At 51.1% G+C, this 24,043-nt stretch overlaps 1 protein-coding gene across 1 annotated transcript in view; it reads left to right on the top strand.

Moving 5' to 3' along the window:
* The window catches only part of ABLIM3 (actin binding LIM protein family member 3), a 109,132-nt gene extending 91,009 nt beyond the window's left edge, over positions 1-18,123 (top strand). Inside the window, exons 12-21 of the mRNA XM_088023693.1 lie at positions 1,451-1,498; positions 3,830-3,964; positions 5,509-5,573; positions 6,832-6,979; positions 8,236-8,265; positions 8,839-8,897; positions 9,918-9,978; positions 10,692-10,699; positions 11,242-11,322; positions 15,958-18,123. Of these exons, the coding sequence (XP_087879819.1) occupies positions 1,451-1,498; positions 3,830-3,964; positions 5,509-5,573; positions 6,832-6,979; positions 8,236-8,265; positions 8,839-8,897; positions 9,918-9,978; positions 10,692-10,699; positions 11,242-11,322; positions 15,958-16,071 (749 nt within the window). The 3' untranslated portion in view covers positions 16,072-18,123. The remainder of the gene's footprint in view (positions 1-1,450; positions 1,499-3,829; positions 3,965-5,508; positions 5,574-6,831; positions 6,980-8,235; positions 8,266-8,838; positions 8,898-9,917; positions 9,979-10,691; positions 10,700-11,241; positions 11,323-15,957) is intronic.
* Positions 18,124-24,043: the final 5,920 nt, after the last annotated feature.

Here is a 24,043-nt window from a genome sequence, read left to right as displayed (position 1 = left end):
GTGAGGTCCTCCACTCCGACCTCTTACCAGGCTCCCAAGCACTTTCACATCCCAGGTAGGCTGCCAGCCCACAATCCCGGGCATGGGTGCATGCTCCGTGGGGTCGCTGGGCGCTGGCACCGGCAGCGAGGGACCCTCCCTAACCAGTCCCCCACACTAACCCACCCTCCAGTCCTGACACGCCCTTAGTCCACCCCTTTGACACAGCCAGCTCGGATCAAGCCCGCCAGGAAGCTGCAGGAGAAGTGCCTCTGTGCCTGAGGGCCCTGATGGCACGCGGCAGTAACCCAGTAACCGTGCTGAAAGTCACGCGCTTTTGCATCACAACTCTTGGGACCGAATCCCAATTCCACCACTTAGAAGCCTGTGGCCTCAGGCCGGTTCCTTAACTTCCCTGAGCCTTTCTGTTGTTCTCTCTGTACAGCCAGGCACTGTTCTCGGCCCTGAGGTTGCAAATGTGCTTAAACTAGCCCAGATCCTGCCTTTATGGTGTTTATACATGGGGAGAAAGTTAATAAATGAGTACGCAAACCAGTAAAAGGGTAATTTCAGGTAAATGATATGTGCAGTAAACATAATAAAACAGGGCATCGTGATAGAGTGACTGGGTGGGGGAGGCTGGGCTAGGTAGAGTGGTCAGGAAGGGCTTCTTGGAGGAGGCGACACTGAAGTCAAAAGATGAGAAGGAGCCAGCCATGTAAAGATCCTAGGGAAAAAATCCTGGGCAGAGGGCATAGCAAGTGCAAAGGCCCTAAAACACTGAACTGGTAGCAGTCCACGGTGGCTGGAATGGTGAGCAGGAGGGGGCGTGATAGGAGATAAGAGGCAGCCAGGGGCTAGGTGACCTTGTAGATGGTTTAGACAGGGTCTCACCCTGAGTTCAGCAGAGCCCGACCTGGAACCGGGTCTCCCAACTCTAAGCTCAGATTTTACTCCCCACTCGCTTTTCCCCAGGAACTCATCCTGCTGTTTCATCTATACCTTTCTCAACTGCCCCAGAAAGGTCCCATCCTATCTATTTTTGAGGGAGTGGGAGGCGGATCATGCTGAACGGGCGGCTGCAGCATTCTGGGGACTTCCATGTGGAATGAGGCGTGGCTGCTGGGTGGAGGCAGGGGGCACCTCCCTGCATGGGATCCTGCTGAGCACGCGCCACCTCGTGCCTGCATGCCCACCATTCAAGCCCAAGTCCCTTCCTCAGCACCGTTAGAATCCATCCATTCCTCTCCTCTCACCATTCTTAGAACCTCATGGGTTGAGGTGGGAAGTTGAGTTTTGGAAGAGCATGTCCACCAGGGAAAGATGGTGGACCCTCGGGAAAGATGCTGGCTGCCTCTCTTTCCGAGATCAGCTGACCAACTGCTGTCTCCTTCTTCCTCTCTCTCTCTCTCTCTCTCTGTTTCTCTCTCTCTCTCTCCTCCCTATGGTCCCTTCCTTGTCTGCCTGGCAGCTGGAGAAAGTAACATCTACCGGAAACCCCCGATCTACAAAAGGCATGGTACGGTCCGGGCAGAGAGGGCATGGCCAGACAGGGGGCGGGGCCTTTAACCATCTGTGCCGATGGTCTACAGGGGCCACCAGAAGGGACACATGCAAGGCTGCAATTCGGTCTTTCTTGGTGGCTATCCCCCAATCACTTGTGGTGACACTGGGGAGGAGTTTGGTGTCCCTTCAAAAGAGCAAGGAAGGCCTCATGTCCCCTGAATATTTGCCCACCTCCTTTCCAACCCCCCTTCCCTGCTGTCTGGTGTCCTAAATTCCACGGGCAGGGTAACGCTTGTCAAATGCACGGACCACTGGGAGCACTCCAAGGCATGGCTGCTCAAACTTCGACGGTCATTAGAATCATGGGGGATGCATTAAGATTCCTGAACCCCACCCCAGACCTACTGCATCGCAATTTTGTGTTTGTAAGTTTCTCCAGGTGATTCCAAAGCCCGGCCCAGCTTGGAAACCACTGCTCTAAGCTATTCTCCGTCATGGTGTCATAAGAGTAAATGAAAGCTTGGGGAGGAGATGTGGATGAGAAAGGAGCAGGGCTTCAATGAGGGTGCCTTCATTCTTCCATTCATTCCTTCAGTGTTTCTTCGAGAACGGTCTATGGAACCCCTGTACCTGAGAGACTTATTTAAAAAGCAGGTGCCCTGGCCCCTCCCCTGCCCTAGACTTTCTTATTAGAAAAACTGGGAGCGTGACCTAGGAATCCACACGGTAACTGGCCTCATTCATGATTCCTACCTGCACTCCGTATGAGAACCACCGAGTCAGGCATCACGGAGACCCCCTGTTCCTTCTTGCAAACGCACTTACTGAGCCTCAGCTGACAAAGCACACCCTTTGCCTTGAGGATGCAGAGGTGCAGAAGTTACCCTGTATCACCCTCCCATGCCTGCAGGCTACCTGGGTAACAGAGGGGAGTGCAGAATTGGAGAAGCCTCGAAACACAGGTGCAAAGAGCCCAGTACTGGGATCTGAGCTCACTGAGCTGGCGGAGAGGCCATACAAATATAAATGATGGCTCTGGCTTAAGACCTGACAATTTAGACAAACGTCCTCAGTTTCAGAGGAGCCCGGGCTGGGCTCCAGGTGAGTCTGTGCACACGTGCATATATCTGTATGGCTGTGGAGGGCAAGCCATGTACCCCGAGTGGCCACAGAAAGATACCGACCCTGACAAAGCCAGTTTGTCCAAAAGAGGCCCTCAGGTCTCAAATGCCTCGGGACTGTGTGGGATTTTCCAGATGGGCTCTGAGGGGCAGCACCAGAGCAGGCTCAGGAGGAGTTGGGGAGGAGGTAGATTGCCTGGATAAGCGGGCACCTGAAAAGGCTGAATGACATCAGTTGGGGTGGGAGGCACTGCCCAGGACCCAGGTCTAAGAATCTGCAAGCTTTGGAAGCTTTGGAAGCTTTGGAAGCCAGTGCTGCTGGGGGAGGGCACACAGGCTGGAGCTGGCCAAGGGCCGACCCCAGGCCCCTCTGCTGCTCTGGCTGCACGGGGTGTGGGACTGTCCCTTCTCTCCTGAGAAATGTCAGGGGCCCACTTGTTGCCCCAGCCCTCTCTCGGCCCCAGTCAGCCTCTTGCCAGGCTTCGGGCCATGCTAAGGTCACTGCCCCAGGTTTTGTGTAGGTCTGATGGTCCATGTCGTGGAAGCTTGAAGCCGGGTGGCACCTGACCCAGCAGACCGGTTCGATATTTACTGATAAGGAAACTGAGGCAGAGAGGGGCAGGATGTGCCCAGTGTTACAGCTAAGTGGCAGAGCCGGGGCCAGAAGCCAGTATTGCTGGTTCCCTGTCCGGTGTTCCTTTCCTTGGGCCATATCATCTCCCCAAGCAAGGTTTGGCATTTCAGCGCGAGGAGAAAGTTGATAGGCCGCATGGCTCTCTCTGGCCATTTCCACCCTAGGTATGGCTCAAATCCCAAACGAAACAGGCTTTTAGAGGCTAAGGAAGGTAAGGGCATGGGATCACCTGGGACCTGTCTAATCTTACTTGGGGGAGCCATGGCCTTAGTGTTCACTTGGGAGCAGACCTGGGGGTCCATGGGATGTGGTAGCAGAAGCCCTGAGCTGGGGTCTGGTCCAAGTCTGGTCTACTTGCCGTGTGGTCTTCAGCAAGCCCCTTCCCCTCTCTGGCGTCCAGATTCCCAGCTGTAACATGAGGGGCTTGGCCTCAGGGCTATTTCAGCTCTGATGCTCCAAGTCTCAAACCCTGGCCTCAAAGTGTCCTCACTCCCCTGGGCTGGAGCCTGTAAGGGTAGGTAAAAAGTGTACAGCACACTCTTCTAGGACACTCTGCTTCCCTGAAGCTCTCTCCTTGGGTCCTTTGCAGGTGATCTGTCAACAGCAACCAAGAGCAAAACAAGTGAGGACATCAGCCAGGCCTCCAAGTACAGTCCAGCCTACTCACCGGACCCCTACTATGCTGCAGAGTCCGAGTTCTGGACCTACCATGGGTCCCCCAAAGGTAACGCACCCCACAGAGGAGCCTGGACCAGAGCCCTGTCACCTGCACCAAGGACACAGGGTTAGGACGGCTGCCCCCTCCTTCACACAGTCGTTCATTTATTCATTCAGCAAGCATTTGTACTGAGGGCCAGTCTTGGGCTCTAGCGAGTCACTGGGAAGCAAAATAGAGCAGGTCCTCGCCCTCGTGGAGGAGACCTAGGCTGTAGCTGGAGAGGGAGGTGATGTGCAGGAAGGAGGTGACACAGGAGGTGGGAGATGATGACAGGGGCACATTGTCCAGCCTGGAATGTGACAAAACCTTCTCAAAGCAGAAACTGCACTGCCACAGGAAGAGTGGGGCGGAGGTAAGCCAGCAGAGTATAGAATCACATTTGCAAAGACCTGGGGTGGGAGGGCAGGTTCCCCTGGAGGAAAAGAAAGGCTGTCAGCTTAACTGGGAGCCAGAGAAGAAGGGAGGCAGGTGGGGGGTGAGGGGCCAGATCCCACGAGGCCTTGTGCGCTGAAGCAAGGATTTGGGTCTCCATCCTAAACAGTAGGAAGCCACTGAAGGTGACGAGATCAGCTGTGTGGGTTTAAGAGACCACTTTGGCTGTGGGGTGGAAAGCGGTTTGGAAGATAGAAAAGGCAGTTTGTGCGAGATGGAAGACTCTCGTAGGCACCCTGATGGGGTCTTCATGGTCCTTGGGGCGCCATCCCACCCAGTCGGCCATCTCAAGCTGTTTCTTTCAAGCACGGGGAGGCATTTTCATCAAGCTCCTTTTTGATTCAGCACACAGCCTTTACTAATTGAATGTCCATTCTGAGCAAAGCTTCACAGGAGCTCGGAGATGGTCCCTTCCTTGCCCTCCAAAACTTCTGCATTTGGAAAAGGACCTAAGACGCAAGCACCACTACACCCCAAAGGAGACAGAGATCTCTGAGAGACACATGTGTTTGGGGGGAGGCGTGGTGGGAAGAGGGATCCTACATCATTTCAATGATTTTTTGTTCAACAAAAGAACAAACCAAAAAAAAAAAAAAAAAAGCTCCAATTGGCTTAAGCCAAAACAGGGATTTTCTGGGTCACGAGAGTGAAAGTTTGTGAGGCACAGCTGGATGCAGAGGTGAATGACCGCCGTCATCAGAGCGTGTCCTGTCCCTGGGGTGTCTCCGTACTCAGGTTGGCCCTGCCCCGGTCATGGCAAGATGAGCTCCAGCCCATCTAGGCTTAATATCCTACCCTGGACAGAAAGAGGACTTCTCTCTCCCACCAGCAACAGCAAAAGTCCCAATATCGAGGCTCATTAGCCGTGTTTGGGCCGTCAGTTTCCCCTGCTCCTCACGCCCAAGAAAGGGAAGGGCTGCTGGGCCTCTCCGTACAGGAGGCCCCTGGCAGAGGGGCGGTTCACCAAAGTACACTCGCTCAGGGCCACTCGGCTACAAAGTGCTGGGGCCGAGAGGAAACCCCCGCCTGTCGAGGCTCTGCGTCCCTCTGTGCCCTCTGCCGGGGGCAGGCTGAGTGGAGAGCACACGCGGGAGCTGATCCTAGCTGTCTTTTGGCAGTGCCCCGAGCCAGAAGGTTCTCATCTGGAGGCGAGGAGGACGATTTTGACCGCAGCATGCACAAGGTGAGCAGGCTCCACCCTGGATGAGATGCCTAGACAGTGTGTTACTAAGGGTTTGATCATTTGCTAGTGACGGAAACCAAATTCAAACCCACTTATGTGAGAAAAAAGAAACCTGTAGCTTTGCATAACCAAAAAGTCAAACGGTAGGAGGAGTTTCATGTATGGGTAGATCCAGCTGCTCAGCAAACTGCCACAGGAAAGTTGTCTCTCTCTTCTCCTGTGCTGGCTCACCGCTGTGTTGGCCTCATGCTTGTGCAGGTTCTCCTGTGGTGGCAAGTGGGTGCTGGCAGCTTTCATGCACTGCTGGTGGGAGTGGAAAATGGTGTGGCCACCAGGGAAAACAGTTTGGAAGTTCCTCAAAAAGTTAAACACAGATTTACCCTATGACCCGGCAATTGCACTCCTGGGGAAATATTTACCCAGAAGAATTGAAAACCAAGACTCAAACAAGCACACGTCCGTGATCTTCATAGCAGCACTACTCACAAGAACCAAAAGGGAAAATCACCCAGATGTCCATCCGTTCACAAATGGAGAAGCAAAATGCGGTGCATCCATGCAGTGGAATGTTACCCAGACATAAAAAGGAACGAAGGACTGATACAGGCCACCATGTGGACAACCTCGAAGACATTATGTTGAGGGAAAGAAGCCAGACACAAAAGCCCACATATTGGATGGTTCCATTTATACGAGATGTGCAGAATAGGTAAATCCACAGAGCCAGACACAGGCTGGTGAATACCAGGGCCTGGCAGGGGAGGGAGAGAGGGAATGACTACTTCCTGGGTCCAGGGTCTCTTGGGGGAGGGGTTAAAAACTGTTTGGAACTAGATAGAAGTGGTGGTTGTACTAAATGCCACTGAAGCATTTACTTTAAAGTGGTTAATTGTATCTGATGTGAATTTCACCACAATAAAACGTGTTTTTAAAAAGATGGGTGCCAGCAACAACAGCCAGAGTCCCAAGGAAGGCCCTCCCTGGCCCGGCTGGAGCCTTCCACGCACCCGCCGTGGGCCAGGCCGGCTTTTGGTGCCCTCCACCAGCCCCACCTCCCCCTCCCCAGAGCACAGGACCACTTGTGAAGAGAGACGAAGTCCCAAAGGAAGCTGTGAGGCTGCGGGGAGGGAGGGATGCTGGAAAGGCGAAAATGACAGCGGTTCCCCGGAATCTGGCCACCCGGCCTTTGTCCCAAGCCTGTTCTGTTTCACGTTCTCTGCTTCCTTCCCACTTCATCTTGCTCCTCCCCGACGCCCAGCTCCAGACCGGAATCGGCCGCCTGATTCTGAAGGAGGAGATGAAGGCCCGGTCCAGCTCCTATGCGGATCCCTGGACCCCACCCCGCAGCTCCACCAGCAGCCGGGAGGCCCTGCACACAGCTGGCTATGAGATGTCCCTCAATGGCTGTAAGCACCACCCTGGAAGTCCGCCAGGCTGGGGGCACTTCCTCTCACCTCCCTCAAAGAATCTGAACTCCTGTGGCCTTGCCTGGGTCTAGAATACAGACTTGGCAAGGTGCTGTATGGGACACTAAGTAAGACCATATTCTGCCATGAGCAGGCACTTGTTTCTTTGGGGTATCTGAAAGCTGTGACTTGTAGTCAGGCTCAATGTAAAGAAAAATGTCTTGTAATAGCCTGAATGGCTCGAAGATATGAGGGACTGGCTCTTGAGGTAGTGAGGCCCTCATCATAGGAGGTAAACAAGCAGAAGCTTGATGCAAACACTCTGCCCAGAGATCCTCTTATTGTAAACTTCTCCCTCTTTCTGGACAAACACATGCTTCCCTCCCTTCCTTACCCCTGTGGGAGTCAGTCCTACCAGGAAATCCTGTCTCAACTCAATACTTGATGGTTAGTCCTCTGTGCCAGGCATTTGTAAATACATTATCACTCTTGGTCCTCACAAAGACTGGCAATATAGAGGGATTCTCATCACCTACTTTATAGATGAGAGACCTGAGCTTACTGCTTGCCCAAGATCAATAAGCTGGTAAATGAAAGAGCCAGAATCAGGCCCAAGTCAGAGGGACTCCAAGGCCATAAGCTGTTCCATCTTTACCATACTGCACCTTGACCTTAGGTGAGACTGAAGATGGTGATAGTAAAGATGATCAAGCCAGTTTTATTGAGGGTTTTGTGTGTTGTCAGACACTGTGCTAATACCTTATGGTATTATATGTCATTTATTCCTCACAATAACCCTATAAAGGAGACACTATCCTTCTCCATTTTACTATGAGAAAACCAAATCATGATTGAGTAACATATAGAAGTTAAGTATCTGTTAATGGCAGAGCCAGGCTAAATTGATGAACCTGTTTCCCTGCTCGACCACCTAGGGGCACTGTTTTCAGCCCCTGGCTCTGGGCTCTGTGCAGTGCACCGGTGCTGCTCAAAGTCCATTTCTGTTCAATGGCATCTGTGCAGCAAATACCAGAGAGTACCTGCTTTGCACCGGGTGCTGGGCAGGGGAGAGAGGATGCCGTACAGGTGCAGCAATTGGAAACTGACCAGTGAGAAAGGAGGTAGTGAAGGAGGCTCCTCCTCTCCACCAGCTAGGGTAGCCCAGGAATGGGAGCCATGTCTGTCTGTCCCCATGAACTTTCCACCATGTCCATCTGTCCCCATGAATGCTGATCTCTGGCTTTTCTCTCTTGCAGCCCCTCGGTCCCACTACCTGGCTGACAGCGGTAGGTTCTGCCTGCCCTACCTTCAGCCTGTCGTGTCCTGTGAGAGCCAGAGCCAAGTTGGTTGCAGGTCCCCTGTAGCTGAGATGTCCCAGCACAGTACTGATCGCAAATGGCCCACCCCATTGTGTTTGTCAGACATAGACCTCCATCTTTGGTCCTGGAACCAGGGTTGCCATACCCAATAGATCCCAGAGAGAAAGAACATGCGTCTCTTCCACCTGCCTGGGAGCCTGCCTGTCTGGGCTCTGAGCTCAAATCCAAATTCAGGGCCTTTGTCCAGAGGCAGCTGTGGCCAGGACACAGGGGTTCATCACAGGAGCATAGATGTGCGCAGGGTGAGGCCACAAGACCGTGCACATGGGCTTTGGGCCGGCCTGGAGTTCTGCCCGGGCGAGGCATGCCTGAGATGGTCAGTTGCATGTCTATAGAGCAGGGGGAGGAGCTGGTGGCCTCTGCCCCTTCCCACTTCCCACGAGGTCGGGGAACAGTATTGGCCATGTGTAGCCAGACAGCATCCGGGACAGGGACCCCTGGCTTGGGGCTCCTGGGAATTGTTTGGCTGTTTCTTTTCAGACCCCCTCATCTCCAAATCTGCCTCCCTGCCTGCCTACCGAAGGAACGGGCTGCACAGGGTAAGAGAGGCTGTGCTGGGACCGTCGCTCCCAAGATGTTAGCAATTCCAGCATTAGCTCCACACTCTCAAAGCCTAGACGTGACTTTTGCTCATGCAACAGATATTTATTGAAAGCTTTCATATACGCCGGGTACTTGGAATACATCAGTGAGCCCTGCCCCTTGGAGCTTCTATTCTTGCAGAGAGAAACAGAAAGCAAGTAGTAAATAGTATGCAAGTCACACTACAGAGAATGTAGAAGGTAATAACGTGCCGGGGGAGGGGGGGAAGGAAAATGTGGAGCAGGGTAAGGGGGGATTAGCAGTTTGGGGAGGGGGCAACTTGCAATTTTATTTATTTTTTTTAAAGATTTTATTTCTTGGGCGCCCGGGTGGCTTAGTCGATTAAGCGGCTGCCTTCAGCTCAGGCCATGATCCCGGAGTCCCGCATCGGGCTCCCTGCTCGGCGGGGAGTCTGCTGCTCCCTCTGACCTCTTCCCTCTCGTGCTCGCTCTCATTCTCTCTCTCTCAAATAAATAAAATCTTTTTTTAAAAAAAAGATTTTATTTATTTATTGGAGTGAGAAAGAGAGCGAGCATGAGCAGGGAGGAGGGGCAGAGGGAGAGGGAGAAGCAGACTCCCCGCTGAGCAGGGAGCTTGCCGTGTGGCTCTATCCCGGGACTCCGGGATCATGACCTGAGCCGAAGGCAGCCGCTCAACCGACTGAGCCACCCGGGCGCCCCTTGCAATTTTAAATAGAGCTGCCAGGGCAGATTTCATAGGAAAAGTGGTATTAGAGCAGCAAAAGAAAGCATGAAATGTAGTTCACCAAGAAATGAATATTTATCGAGTGCCTACTGCGTGCCACCGCCAGGCACCAGGGATGTGGCTGCGAGTTAGGTCACCCTGACTTGAGACCGAGGCTTCTCTGGAAGAGCCGTGTCCCGTCCACCCCAGGCCATTTTCGGGAGGTGGGGGAATGCTTCAGGGAGGCAGCAGTGAGCTTGCTCAGGCCAGCCCTGGTTCTGTCTCCCCTGCAGACACCCAGCGCAGACCTCTTCCACTATGACAGCATGAACGCCGTCAACTGGGGCATGCGAGGTGAGTACCAGCCTCCCCTGGGACTCGCAGCAGCTTTGGATGCACTGCTGATAACTGTGGCTTGACCTTCCACCAACGATCACTACAGATTCTGGCCCCACGCTGGGCTCTGTCCAAACCCCGAGTTCCCACACTCCCTTTCACTTCCCATTCCCTCCCTTTTCCCCTCCTCTTCCCTCACCCTCTCAAGTCCCTGGCCTTGGGTGATCTCCAGGCCATCTGTCTCATCTGGGTTCCCAGAGCCATTGCAGGGTCGTACTGCTGAGCTAGAGTCGCCTGCCAGCCCCGGGTGGAGGGAAACACTCAGAGCCAAATGCACATTGTTCCCAGCCCACGTTCCATGAGCTTCATGCTCTCTGCCAGTGATGCTCTCCTGCTTGCCTCCCCCAGCTTGTATAAGCCGGCTCAGGCAGGAGGACAAGCCTGCATCAAAACACTGGGGGATTCCTCTGGAGGATGGAGGATCTTGCCCAAGTGCTTCACAATCTCAGATTCTTATTACTATTCTAATTATCACAAAAGTCATTTTTCGTCTAAAACCCTATCTTTGGATCAGCCCAACCCGTATCTCCAGCTATCCATTGTGCTTGTACCAGCCTTGATTCGGGGTGAATTCGACAAGGACAGAGTCTCTAAGACTAGTGTCTAGTGTAGTGATGCAAAGCAAAAACCAATGTATTTCCATTTTGTGTGTCTCTCTTGTCTCTCCACAGAGTACAAGGTAAAGGAGACACAGAGACTCTGGGGGTCTCTGAGACCCCGGATGCTGCTCCACTGGGACCCAGCAGGAAGATGACAGCACTATCTACACAGGAAAGGGACCATCAAATAAATAACCTCAAGGGTCCTCTTCAGACCAGCATTTCCAGTCCCTTCTTGGCCTCCTTTCCCTGAATTCTGCCCTATGTCTCTTGCCCACTAAAATCAGACAATTCCCTGTGGGACTCAGAGACTTTCTGGAGGCTTGCCAATCACCAGACATTAGACATTTACAATTAGGAAGCCTTATGCCACATTAATGTCAAATGCCACCAAGCTCATTCCTAGCAGTATTAGGGGACTCGGGTTTTGCCTTTGGGGAGAAGGTACCTTGAGGCCTCCAGGCACCCCCAAGGAGAACAGACGCAGCCCTTCCTCCAGACTTTCATCTCTGGCCCTGTCTGGGGAGAGGAGGTGCCCAGACACAAAAATGTGGCTGGAGGGATAAGCTCACCACCTTCAGCCAGCCTCGTGCCCCAGCCCCACCCCGTCCTCTCTCCCCAGATCTACCCTTATGAGCTGCTGCTGGTGACCACAAGAGGAAGAAATCGGCTGCCCAAGGATGTGGACCGGACACGTTTAGAGGTGAGTCTAGAAAACTGAGCAGGAGCCTTTGGGTTTGAAGAGGGTTCCAGAAGTTGCCTGATGTAACCCAGCTCGGGAGGGCAGGCAGAATGAAGAGCTTTAAGGTCACATCCTTGTGGAAAAAACGGAGACGCCAACCTGGTATCTTTAGCCTAAGACTAAACATTGTTGTGCTGCCTTCTCAGTTCAATTAGCATCTGTGGTGCACGGCTATGGCGTGTCCCCACCTGATGCTTTTGTAGACTTAAGACAAGAGCTGGATTTGGTCCCTGCCGGCAGGGGCCTGCAGTCTGGTTGATAAGCAGAAACACAGCACCGGTTTTCTGCGGGATGGTACAGAAAACTGGTGCTCCTCGTGGGGAGCGTGGGGGAGTCAGCGCTGTGTAGAAGGTAAAAGCATAAAGTGGTCTCACATCAGACTCCAGGTCCAGCCCTGGTCCTGCCGTCCCTAGACAGCCATCTTGGCCAAGGAACAACCTCTCCAAACCTTAGTTTTTTCCCCTTTGGCGTGGGGCAATTGTGTTTCCTTCAAGGTGCCAATGGAAGTAAGTGAGGCACTACCCACAGAGGCCTTGGCACAGAGTCTGGTGGTGTCCTGGATGCATAGACATCGAAGGAGCAGGTTTGGATGGGTGGAGAGGGGAAAGAGAGCTTCATGATGAGTGGGACAGCATCAATAAAGCAGAGGCAGGGCTGAGCACAGCATCGGGCTTTGCAGCGGTCCACTCCATTTGGCCTGGAGTTCCAGTCCCTGGGCCCCGATCCTGGAGCACACTCTGCCCTTTCTATGGTGCTTCTCCCTGCCTCTCCCTTTCTTAGAATGCCCTTCCCATCTCGCCAGCCTCCTCACACCTTAGGGCCTCCCTGTAGTGATGCTTGTGTGTCCCAGGGCCCCCCAGACCTCCCCAGGATGTGTCCCTCACCCCTCCTCCAGCCTCTCCCAACCCTGTGTCCAGACTGCAGATCAAACACCTCTCCCCCTTCCTTTGTATCAGAGCACCCAGCTATCCATTTCCTCTGTCTGACAAAAATGGTCAGTCCTCTACCATGAGGCCTGGACCAGGGGAAGTACTGGAAAATGTCGAATCGAATGCAGGTTTCTAAGAGAGGAGGCTCAGCACCCCTTGGGATGAGCATATCAACCACCATTCACCTGGCTGCTGGGAATTTGCCCAGAATAAAGGGTTGGGGCAGAGAGAGGGGAATGTGAGCAAGCCAGGAAGCTCTGTGAGTCCCTCCAGCTCTAGCAGGCTGGGCTAGCAGCCCAGCAAGCGGGTGATTATCCCCACATTTATAACAAGGGCCTCCTTTACGGTCCAGCAGCGAGTAGCTGCCGGTGCTGAAGGGGACAGCTCCCAGGGCAGCTCAGTGGAGCCAGCGTGAAGGGATGGAAACCTAGTTCATCCCGGAGGACCGATTGCCCTTTTACATCCTCCAGGACACCCAGAAGCTCCCACTAGGGAAGCGTAACCTGCCCTAAGAATCAGAAGCTTCTTAAAAATACTGATACTACACGCCAGCCTAGACCAATTAAATCGCGATCTGGGGAAGGAGCTCAGGCACTGGTATTTTTCAGAGTCTCCCAGGGATGTCTACCATGGAGCCTGAGCCCAGAGCGCAGGGCTACAAACATTGCCCAACCCCCTGCACCAGTTCAAGGGGAGGACTGAAGAGCTCCTCAAGGAGCTCAGAGTGTAGATTGTCATTCACCCAAAAGATATGTATTGGAAGTCTGTTATATAGACTAGGTCCTGTTCTAGGTGCTTGCACTATATCAGTGAACAAAATGGGGACCCCTGCCCCCTTGGAGCTGGCATTCTCACTTGAGGAGACAGGCCCCAAATATCACAAGTAATAAATAAATGATCTAGAACATGGGAAACGAATAGGGCTGAGGGAAGAAGTTAAAGGAGAGCAGAGAATTGGGGGTTGGAGGGAGAGGTAAGCGGCAGGGTTAAACCAGGTGGTCAGAGCAGATCTGAGTACCTGACATGCGAACAAAGACTCAAAATAGGAGAGGGAGTTAGCCATGCTTATACAAGGAGGAAGAGCATCCCAGGCAGAGGGAAGAGCCACGGCAAAGGCCCCAACCCAGGCGAGGACAGCAAGTGGTGAGCGTGGCTGCGCCACATGAGCACAGGGAAGAGGATGAGGAGGAAATGAAATCAAAGGGCATGAGGACCAGACTCCCCCACAAGACAGACACGTGAAGAGATCGTTGCAGGAGTGAAGGGGGACCCGCAGCTGAGTGCTTCCCTCGTGCGGGCCGCTGTCCACGACCTGCGCGGTCGCATTCACCCTCACTATATCCAGGAGGTAGGTGCTAGCAAGCTCCCACTTTCCAGAAGAGGAAATCGAGGCTCAGTGGACTGAAGTAACTTGTCCAAGGTCACACACCTATGTCTGCCTGGCTCGAAAGCCCGTGCACTTCATCTTTATGCTTTCAAGCCTGTGGAGAGCGTCATAGGGAAAAGGCCGGCATTAGGGGCTCTGAGAACTCGCAAGAGAGAGGAGGCTCCAGCTGGTCCTTCACAGAGGGGGAGCCGGGAGCCTCAGGCTACTCCAGCGTGTTCTGCAGCGGACCCTGGACTCAAGTTGAGTCAGCCATTCCTTGGCATCGAAACTCGTGAAAAAGATTTTGGGGCACAGCAGAGAAAATGGGCTAGAGAATCAATAGTAACCGTCACCCTCCAACAAAAAAAGAACAGATGAGACTAACCGACAGTCCCCCTCAGTCTTTACCGTGGAAGGAGCTGAGAAGAGAACTCCCCCGTGTCCACAGCATTTCTCAGCCCTCGCTCGAGTGCCAGTGAGACAAACATTGACAAGTACACAGCATGGACCAAAGAAGGCACTGTCTGGCCTGGAGACACTGAAGGGGTACAACAACCAACTGTGATATGTGGATGCTGTTTGAAGCCTTATTCAAACAGCCAAACTGTAAAAAGATGTTTTGAGACAATTGGGAGAATTTTATTATGGGCAACAATTATTGTCAATTGTTTTTAGGTTTGCTCATGCCCTCATGGTTACCTAAGAAAATATCCAGTATGTGGGGGAGATGATGGTGTGGTAGAGAGGCAGGAATCGATACGCTGTCTAAAAGTGTGCTTGAAAATACTTCAGCAAAACACAGTAGGTGAAGCAAATGTGACAAACTCTTGATAACTATTGAATCTGGGTAATGGGCCTGGGTGTACATTATGCTATTTTCTCTCCTTTGAGTATTTTTGAAATTTTTCATAATAGAAAGACTTATTTATGAATGTTTAATGGGATTGGCCAAGGGGGCAGCAAGAGTGCACTGTGTTTGCAAGCAGAAGGCCTGGCCTTTGGTCTCAGCTCTGCTACTTACCCAGCTCCCCTCCGTCCCTCCCTCCCTCCTTCCCGCCCTCCCTCTTCGTCAAGTTAGTCATTTTAACTCTTTGACTTCTGACTTCTGGTTTTCTCATCTTTTAATTAGAAAGAAATAATGTCTGGTTTTCAGAGGGGTTGGAAGGATTAAGTGAGAAAATGGGGGCGACCATATATATATTCATGGGCATGACAGAAATGCAATGCAAGGAATTCCTGGTATTGGAAAATCAGCTCAAAGCCACCAGCAACCAATGATATATATCAAAAGTATCAAAGTTACCTTTGCCTCAAGATCCGGAAATGTGGCCAAAATATCAGTTCACGTAGGCCAGAGAATGGGCTAATTACCGTGTGGCTGTATACGTAATTCTCAGTGAATCTCCTTCAACATTCAGTGGGCTACCATGATTGCTACCAACAGGTCATCTCAGTGATTCCAGGAGGTTTTCAGGGAGGATATATACCCTATATATCTCCTTTCAAACATAATTTAAATTTTTATTTTGAAAAATTTCAGACCTCCAGAAAAGTTGCAAGATGAGTAAAATGAACCTCCTTCTACCATTCACCTAAATGCACAAATTGTTAACATTTTGCCACATTTCAGGTGCCATATATTTCTAACTCTGAAAGCTTTTGACAATGTATCAACTTCCTGGGCTGTTTGGAAGGGCAGGAGGGAGGGCAGGCAGAAAGGAGGGAGAAAACCTGTCAAGGAATGCAGAACCCTGTTTCATTATATGGCATATTTGTTTTCATGTAAGAAAGAAACAAAATGACATTTCAGTGGGTGGAGAAATATGAACATCAGTTTTTTTCATTGACTGGCCTGAGGAATAGCCTTCCAGCTCGTTTGTAAAAATACTAACAAGAGGAAGTACAGCCTAAAACCTTGGCCATGCCCCCCTTTTACTCCCAAAGTTAGGAAGAATCGTATTAATTCAAACACCCTCCGGGGCACAGAATGCAAGGCGCAGGATGCAGACAGGGGAGGCCACGAGGCATAGAGAGGCACTTGGGTGAGGCCGAATCCCCACCTGAGTCTTGGGCAGGGAAGGCCTCTGCAGACCAGCTACGGAGGCCCCTTCCAGGAAACATTCATGCACACAGTCTTGCATTCCACCACTTCTCATCCCACGCCTCCGCGGGTCAGATGCTGTGCCAGGCACGGCACACCCAGAGGAAACACACAGGGTCCGCTTCTGCCCACACCTGCCCCCAGCCTCCACCTGTCATCCTCAGGCTGTTCCCTCTCTGTCCCCTCCCACCTCTTTTCAGCGCCACCTGTCCCAGGAGGAGTTCTACCAGGTCTTCGGCATGACCATCTCCGAGTTTGACCGGCTGGCCCTCTGGAAGAGGAATGAACTGAAGAAGCAAGCCCGGCTGTTCTAGGCAGAGGCTCTATAAATATATATGCATTTATATAAAGATATATGTAAAATCTCTATACTGAAGCTCGGTATAATCTTCTCTTGTGTAATGGGACACACTGCCTGCCATGAGACTTGCTTTTCTGTACTGTCAGGCAAGCCCACGTCATCGAGATATTTTTATGCTCCTTACTTTCTCTTTTCTAAGTGCTCTAGGGTTTGGGAAGGGATTTGAGGAGACTCCCATCCTTTTACTGGGGATCCTTTTTATACTGAAACATCTGTCCTAACCTGAGTCCCCCAAGGTCCAACTCTCTTTCCTAAAGGAGGTGCCTGAAGAAGTCTCTCTTCTCTCTGCTTCTCGGCTCTTTCCCCAGTCACCAGGGTAGATGCTGACCATGCAGTTTTCACACCTTACTGGCCCCAGAGGGGCCCTCACATGGGAGGATCCACAGTGATCTCCCAAAGTCACTGAGCACCTTTGAGAGCCCGTGAAGAAATTTCTCATCTCCCCCAGTTAGGAGTTCGGTGCTCTCTAGGGGTGATGCACTTCGCCGTGGAGGCCTCGGATCTACTCAAGACAGCAGCAAACAGAAGTGGCTAGGGCCTTGGCCTCTCTGAAGCTCCTCAGTCCTCTTCCTTCTGCCCTGGATCCTAACCTCTCCCTTGTCCAAGTTTCATGGTAGGAGAAGACAAGGCACTTCCCTTCCCTCCACCACTTCCAGCTGGCCCCTTTGCCTGGCCCCGACGTGGAGACAAGGGAAGGCACGGGAGCTGGCAGCAGGGGCCAGAGCAGGGCACCTGTTAGAACTGGAGCTGCAGGACCTCTTGCGACCCTCCGCTCGCCCTCACTGCTCCCAGCACCTCCTGACCCTTCCCCCCCACTTTGGAGGAGAGGCCCATTATTACAGCCCGTATTCTTCAGCCTTACTACGATCTATGTGCCTGACAACTCAACACACCACAGGGCTAACGTTCCCATCATAGCTCCAACAGAACAACTAGACAGACAACCTCTAACACCCCTCTAAACATAATACAGGCCACGTCCCAAAGAAAGCTTCCCGGTCTAGGCCCGATGGTCCCTGGGCTAGAAGGGCAACTGAACCAGTCCCCCACCAGTCATCAGCTCCCACTTCAAAGTTGGCCGTGTTTCATAGGGGAAACCTTTGGAAGAATGGCTGCTTATGGAATTCCAAAATGAAGCAGTGGCCAGCACTGCTCATGATCACCCTGGATTTCCCCGGTGGCTGCTTTCCTGCCCTCTTGCCTTCTTGAACAGGGACGAAAGCTTGATGTTAACTTCTCTCCTCCCTTCCCCAAACCTTTGACCCCCCCAGTTGGTGATGTTTGGTGGGGTCTGTTCCTTCTTGGAGATGCCTTGATGTAGATCATTTTGAGGTCATAGAGGGAAGGTGAAGAAGTGGAAATATGGAAATAACCATTAGGACTCTCGAGAGGCTGGTGATGTGACGTGGCAAATAGGGAACTGACTCCAATCCAGCAAACCCTCACTGAGCACCTGCTGAAGCTGAGCACCTGCTGTATCCTGAGCACTGAATGGGGGAGGGAGATGGGGACACTGAGATGATCAACACAGGATCTGGGCTGGGGGGCATGCCTGCTAACCCTGGGTGTCGTCAGGCATGGACTCACACATGATGGATGCAAGGCAGGAAGTGATGGGAGATGGCATGAGAACGTGTTTGTGAAATTACTGAGAAAGCAGATGCAAGTTGGTGCAGACCAAGGAACACTTTCTGGAAGAGCTTGCATTTGAGCAAAGTTCAGGAAGGATCTTTGTAAACTGAAAGGAGACTGTAACTTGAAAGGGTGATAGGATGAGAGGCCAGAAGGAGGTCTAACATACTCTCATTTAAAACATCAACCCTCTCTGCAACTCTCTTTTTGGCCAGTGTCTTTCAACTGTCCTGACCCCTTAGAAATGTCCCCAGCCAGACGCAATCATCGAAACTGCCTCATTTTCACTGGTTGAGAACTTGGCAAGATGAAGGGCTTTTGTTATTGTTGTTGGGTATTTTTGTTTCCCATAAAAGCACATAATTTCAACCCAGACCCGTGTCCTTCTGTTGTTTCTGGTATGAGTGGAAATGTGTGATATGGGAAGAGGCTGAACTGTGCACATTTTCCAAAATAAAAGAGTCTAGAGAGCAGCTCTCTCTTGGCCTCAGTTTCTCCTTCTGTAAATTAAGAAAATGTGACAAGGTAAGCATCACCCAGATTGTGTCCTGCAGAATGGGGTTCTGCAAGATGGTGGAGGATATTCCAACAGCTATGGTTCCATGATCCAAAAACTAACAATAATAATAATAGTTTTCATTATTGAGTACTGACAGTGTACCGAGGTCTATACTGAAGACTTTACACCCATCATGTCACGTCAGCCTCTGTAACAACCCAAGAGGGAGGAGATAAGAATAATTATTTATAACTCACAGATGAGAAAACAGCTTTCAAGAGGACTTATAATTACGGTGATGGAGCCAGAAGCCAAGTCCAGCCTGTTTGGGCTTAGAGACACCAGCTTAGACCCTCTTAGCAGTCAGGATGCTTTCAGCTGCAAGTAAGGAGCGCCTTCTTAAAAGTGACTTAAACAATGAAAGTCCATATTGTCCTGCACAACTGGAAATCCAAGTGCAGGGCTAATCAATTCAACACTTTGATGATGCCATCAGGGGCCCAGGTTCTCTACATCTCTCCACTCCACCATCCTCAATACAGTGGCTTTTGTCCTGAGATGTGACTCCTCATGTTTACAAAAGGCTGCTGTGGCTCCAGGCATCGTGTCTTCACACCACCACATCAAAAAACAGGAAAGAAATTTCCCTTTATGTGTCTCTTTTGATCAGAAAACTATCCCAGAAGTCCTCAGTAGACTTCTCAGGTCCCACTGGCAGAACTAGGGAATAGGTTCATGCCCTTGCTGCACAGAAGGCTGGGAAGTTGAGTATTTGGCATTTTGAGCCTCGATAGTGGGTGGCAAGTGCTGTGCTGGGAAAGAAAAGAGACAGGCAGACAAGGAAGGGCCTCTGGATAAGTGAATCACAGTGTCCCTGCCACAGTCACTGTCCCTCCCCTTAGAGACCCACAGTGTACACTGCCAAAATCCCACAAAGGCCTGTCCTTTGTTTAATCCAACGTTTCATAAACTAATTTGACATAACTCTAAGATATGTTAGACTTACTCTCTTTCTACTGTATTTCCTATTTGTATCCTAAGATAAACACTTATCTCACTTCTGACATCTCTGAAGATGAAATGTGGCTTAAAAGTATCTCCTTTCCTGACCTCTCATCAGATGATTCTTCTAAGAATCATCCCCACCATGGCCCCTCCAGACAGGTGGCTCAAATGTGCAAAAGGACACTAAAGAATGCTCCTTTGCTCCCTGCCTACACACACACACCCAGGAAATACTTACTGAGCATCTAGGGGGAGGCAGGAGCACTGAAGATTCAACAGTGAGTACGGCAGTGTGAGCTCTTATGTAGCTCTGGTCTAGAGGAGGGAACAGACTGTAAGTAAGTAACAGGAAAAGAGATGACACACAAAGATAACGGCTGCACAGACAACAGATGGAGTACCACAGAGAGGAGCAGAAAGGAGCTTGCTTCACATACTCGCTGAAGGATGAAAACGAAGTATGCAAAGGAAAAGTAGGGGCAGGAGCTCTCTAAGCATAGAGACAGCATGTGCAAAGGCACTGTGGTTGGTGAGAGTTCAGTGTATTTGGGGAACTGAATGTTCCAGTGAAGACAGAGAAGAGTGAGTGAAGGGGAGAATGAGATTAGAAGGGGTGGGGGGTGCCTGGGTGGCTCAGTTGGTTAAGCATCCAACTCTTGATCTCAGCTCAGGTCTTGATCTTGATCTCAGGGTCATGAGTGCAAGCCCCGCATTGGACTCCACACTGGGCATGGAGCCTACTTTAAAAAGAAAGAGAAGGAGAAAGGCAGGCAGGGTCCAGAACATGCAGGGAGACTGAATGCCTCTCATTCATTCAGGCTTTGTGGATATTGTCTGGATTGCACTGTGGTTGCTAACCTACTAGAAGCAGGGAAAATCGCTCTGGGCCTTGTTCCTTGGAGTGTGGTCCCCAGCCAGCAGCATTGGAGTCACCTTGGGAGCTTGTGAGATATGCCGCATTCCATGCCGCACCCCTGGCCAACTCAATCCACATCTGTATTTTAAGAAGACTGCGGGTGATTCACACACATAGTGAGGTTAGGGAAGTGCTGCTCTAAACCGTCTTCCTTTTACGGACAAACACCACCACACCAGCCTTGCCGAAGTTCAAGAAGGGAACTTTTCTCCGTGCACATGACCTTTCTGAACACTGGGGGGCAACCTTACGCTAATAAAGCAGAATATAAGGGGGAGGGAGCACAGAAATCACAGAACGTGAGAGCTTAAAGTCAATACAATGGCCACATTTTGCAGCCACAGAAACAGGCCCACGGAGCATCTGAGCAGAGCAGGACAAGCCGCCAGCTCGCCTGCACTGGGGCCCGTCCCTCACACCAGGCCCCTGGAGCAGAAACGGGGAACAAGCTGTGGAAGGTGTCAGCAGCCGCAGCTGGCTGCCGAAGAGCCCAACATGGAGGAGGGCTTGAAATTCAAGGAGGGGAAAGCACTGCTAAAATTCATAGTAATTAACTCCACAGAACTATGCCAGCTCCGTTAATACCCCACGTGGAATTAAGTTTTAAATGCTTCGTTTCACATCGACTTCAAGGTGCTCAAAAATCTTGCCTACACAGGGTGCCTGGGTGGCTCAGTTGGTTAAGCGACGGCCTTCGGCTCAGGTCATGGTCCTGGAGTCCCGGGATCGAGTCCCGCATCGAGCTCCTTGCTCGGCAGGGAGTCTGCTTCTCCCTCTGACCCTCTTCCCTTTCGTGCTATCTCTCATTCTCTCTCAAATAAATAAAATCTTTAAAAAAAAAATTAAAAATCTTGCCTACACAATGATAAACACCTACTTATATACACAGCCATGAGCTGTGGTCAAGCCACTCAAGAGCCCTGGAGGGAGACCCTCAATAAATAAAATTCCGAAGCTATGAAGACAAGGGCCAGCTTCTCGTTACCACCCAGGATCCCCTTGCCTCTTCACCCGGTCTGGTCCAAAATGACTGGTACAGGAGCATAGGCAAGAGAAACCAAAGGCCTGCAGTCACACACACACACACACACACACACACACACACACACACTCACCCACCCTCTCACATGGTTCAAACTGGGGCCAAGTGTGCAGATGAATCGGGTCAAAAGTAAGGTGACTTCTATGCCCATGACCAGAAGTGTTCCCCGAATTTCAGTCACTCAAACACAACCTTCTCAATTTTCACCAGATTCTTTATTTACATGATGCTATTTACCTGGTATTTTTCTCTCAATTGACTCATACCTGACATTTTTTTTTAAAGATTTTATTTATTTATTTATTTATTTATTTATTTATTTATTTGATAGAGAGAGAGACAGCGAGAGAGGGAACACAAGCAGGGGGAGTGGGAGAGGGAGAAGCAGGCTTCCCGCTGAGCAGGGAGCCCAATGAGGGGCTCGATCCCAGCACCCTGGGATCACGACCTGAGCCAAAGGCAGACGCTTAATGACTGAGCCACCCAGGCATTCCATGACATTTCTATTTTTTTTAAAGATTTTATTTACTTATTTAATTGACAGAGAGAGAGAGAGAGCATGAGAGGGAACACAAGCAGGGGAGTGGGAGGGGGAGAAGCAGGCCTCTGGCCGAGCAGGGAGCCCTATGCGGGACTCGATCCCAGGACCCCGGGATCATGACCTGAGCCGAAGGCAGTCGCTTAACCAACTGAGCCACCCAGGCACCCCGACATTTCTATTTTAAAGCAACATCAGGGAAAGTATGGATTCATAAGGACCAGTGATAGATATGCTTTTAATACAAATTCAAATAAATTGGTAACTCTACCAATATGGTGGTCTGTGTAACATCTAAATCCAACCACATTTCCACCAGTAGTCTGAATTCCACACTATGGGAAGCATTGCTCTGTCTGAGGGAAGTGGGAGGGGAGGAGACGTGCATTCCCCATTAGGGTGGGCCCTCCAATTAGCCTAGTACCCCTATGAGAAGAGGAGACTGGGACACACAGAGACACCAAGTGACAGAGGAAAGCCCATGTGAAGACGCAGCAGGAGGGTGGCCTCAGAGGACACCAATTCTGTTGGCACCTTGAGCTTGGACTTTCAGCCTCCAGGGCTGTGAGAAAATAAATTTCCATTGTTTAAGCCCCCACCCCCTCCCCCGCCCTGGTCCGTGGGATTTTGTTTGGACAGCCCTAGCACACTAATATACCATGTGAAATTAGCTTGCAAAATAGGAATGACAGCACTTACTTCACAGGGTGGTAAGGACGGAATCATGTACTTCAAGCTCAGTACCTGGCTGCAGGGGAGGTGTCCTGTGTGCCTTTGACCCTTCAGCATTTCCTACATGCCTTGATCAGGTGGTTTACCCAGACTACCAGTGCCACCTCTGGCCAGTGCTGGAACTGCAGGAAAAGAGGAATGACTTTCTCCCCTGGACTCTCCACCTACAAAGACCAGCAGGCCTTCAGTGGCCGGACCTTCTTCCCCACAGGCTGAAAGGGACCACCTGAAGATGAAGACTAAGCACAGGAAGGCAGAGTCAGGAGATGGAGACAAAGCGGTGACTGCTCTGCTTGCCAGCCTCATTCCCTTCAGCTCCCCAGTTACCTCTGAGCGAATGAATTCCTTTTTTGGTTTAAGCTGGTTTGAGTTTTGATTCTGTCACTTGCCACCAAAGGAGTCGTGACCAATATGCCTGCTCCTAGAGAAAATTAACCTTAACAGGGGAGTCTCAAGTGAAGTCTCCTATGCCTTCGTGTGGATAAAGAAGGTATTGTCTGTCTAACTCACAGACAGGGTCTTACCCACCTGGACCAGGAGAAATGGTCCTGTGTAATTTGTCCTTCTGACAAAATAGCAGCACTATTTAACTTTTTTAAAATATACACACAAAATTCCACCCTTTGACAGACCCTGTGGGTAACAGTAGCTGGAAGCTCTGTCAGCCTCCTATTTAAGAATATGAGGTGTTCTTGCAGGGAAGGCAAAGAATCTGGCAGAATCTATCACATTTCCAATGGTTTGATTTACATAAACCCGCCTGCAGGGGGCAGCCTGGGTGTGTGGCTGCGATGTCAGTCTCCCTTAACATTTCCAGCAGCATTTGACCACCTCTGCAGAGGAAACCCATATTGATTGCAATAATAACTCACACTCTGACAATGCGTCAGGCACTGGAGTGAGCACCTGACATATCTCATTTAATCCTCTAGGTACTTCTTTTACAGATGAGGACATTGAGCTCTCGATAAGTAATTCGTTTTAAGGTTTCACAGCTGCCTGAACATAGCAGAGCCTGAACCTGAACTCAGGGATGTCTCACCCCGAAGCCCATGAATTTGGCCACCGTACAACAACTACCTCCCTGAAGAGTGCGAGCTAAATTTGGAGAACGCTTCCTCTGTGCCAGGCCAGGCACCAAGCACACTACATACACAGTCGTATTGAAGCCTCACAAGCCCCCTGTGAGGGGGCTGTTGTTAGCCCCTGATTTTTAGATGATTTTTAGATGAGTCATCGAGGGTTCAGAGAGGTTGAAGATCATGCCTTTGATCATGCTTTTCTTCCCCCAGTGTGTCCCACAAATGGCAGAGAATGAGTTATGGGGGCAGGAGTGTGGCTCTGGCGACATCAAGTCTGGTGTCCTTGGACACCACTCCTGGCCCTGCCTCTTAGGCCTTGTGTGCTTTGGGCTGTAGTTTCCTTACCTGACCAGTGGAGAGACTACCTCTCCAGTTCCTCTCTGCTCTCAAGTTTTTGTGGTTCCAGGTTTCAGAAATTCCCTGTGGACTGCTGCAGCCTGGTCTCATCCTGCAGCACAGAGGTGAAAATGGGGCCCACG

This window comes from Eumetopias jubatus, unplaced genomic scaffold, assembly GCF_037043125.1.
Source record: "Eumetopias jubatus isolate StellerSeaLion01/CBP00866 unplaced genomic scaffold, mEumJub1_p1.0 scaffold_5, whole genome shotgun sequence".
Lineage (NCBI taxonomy): Eukaryota > Metazoa > Chordata > Mammalia > Carnivora > Otariidae > Eumetopias > Eumetopias jubatus.
The sequence above is the reverse complement of the archived record's forward strand: the minus strand, read 5'-3'. Positions and strand labels throughout refer to the sequence as shown.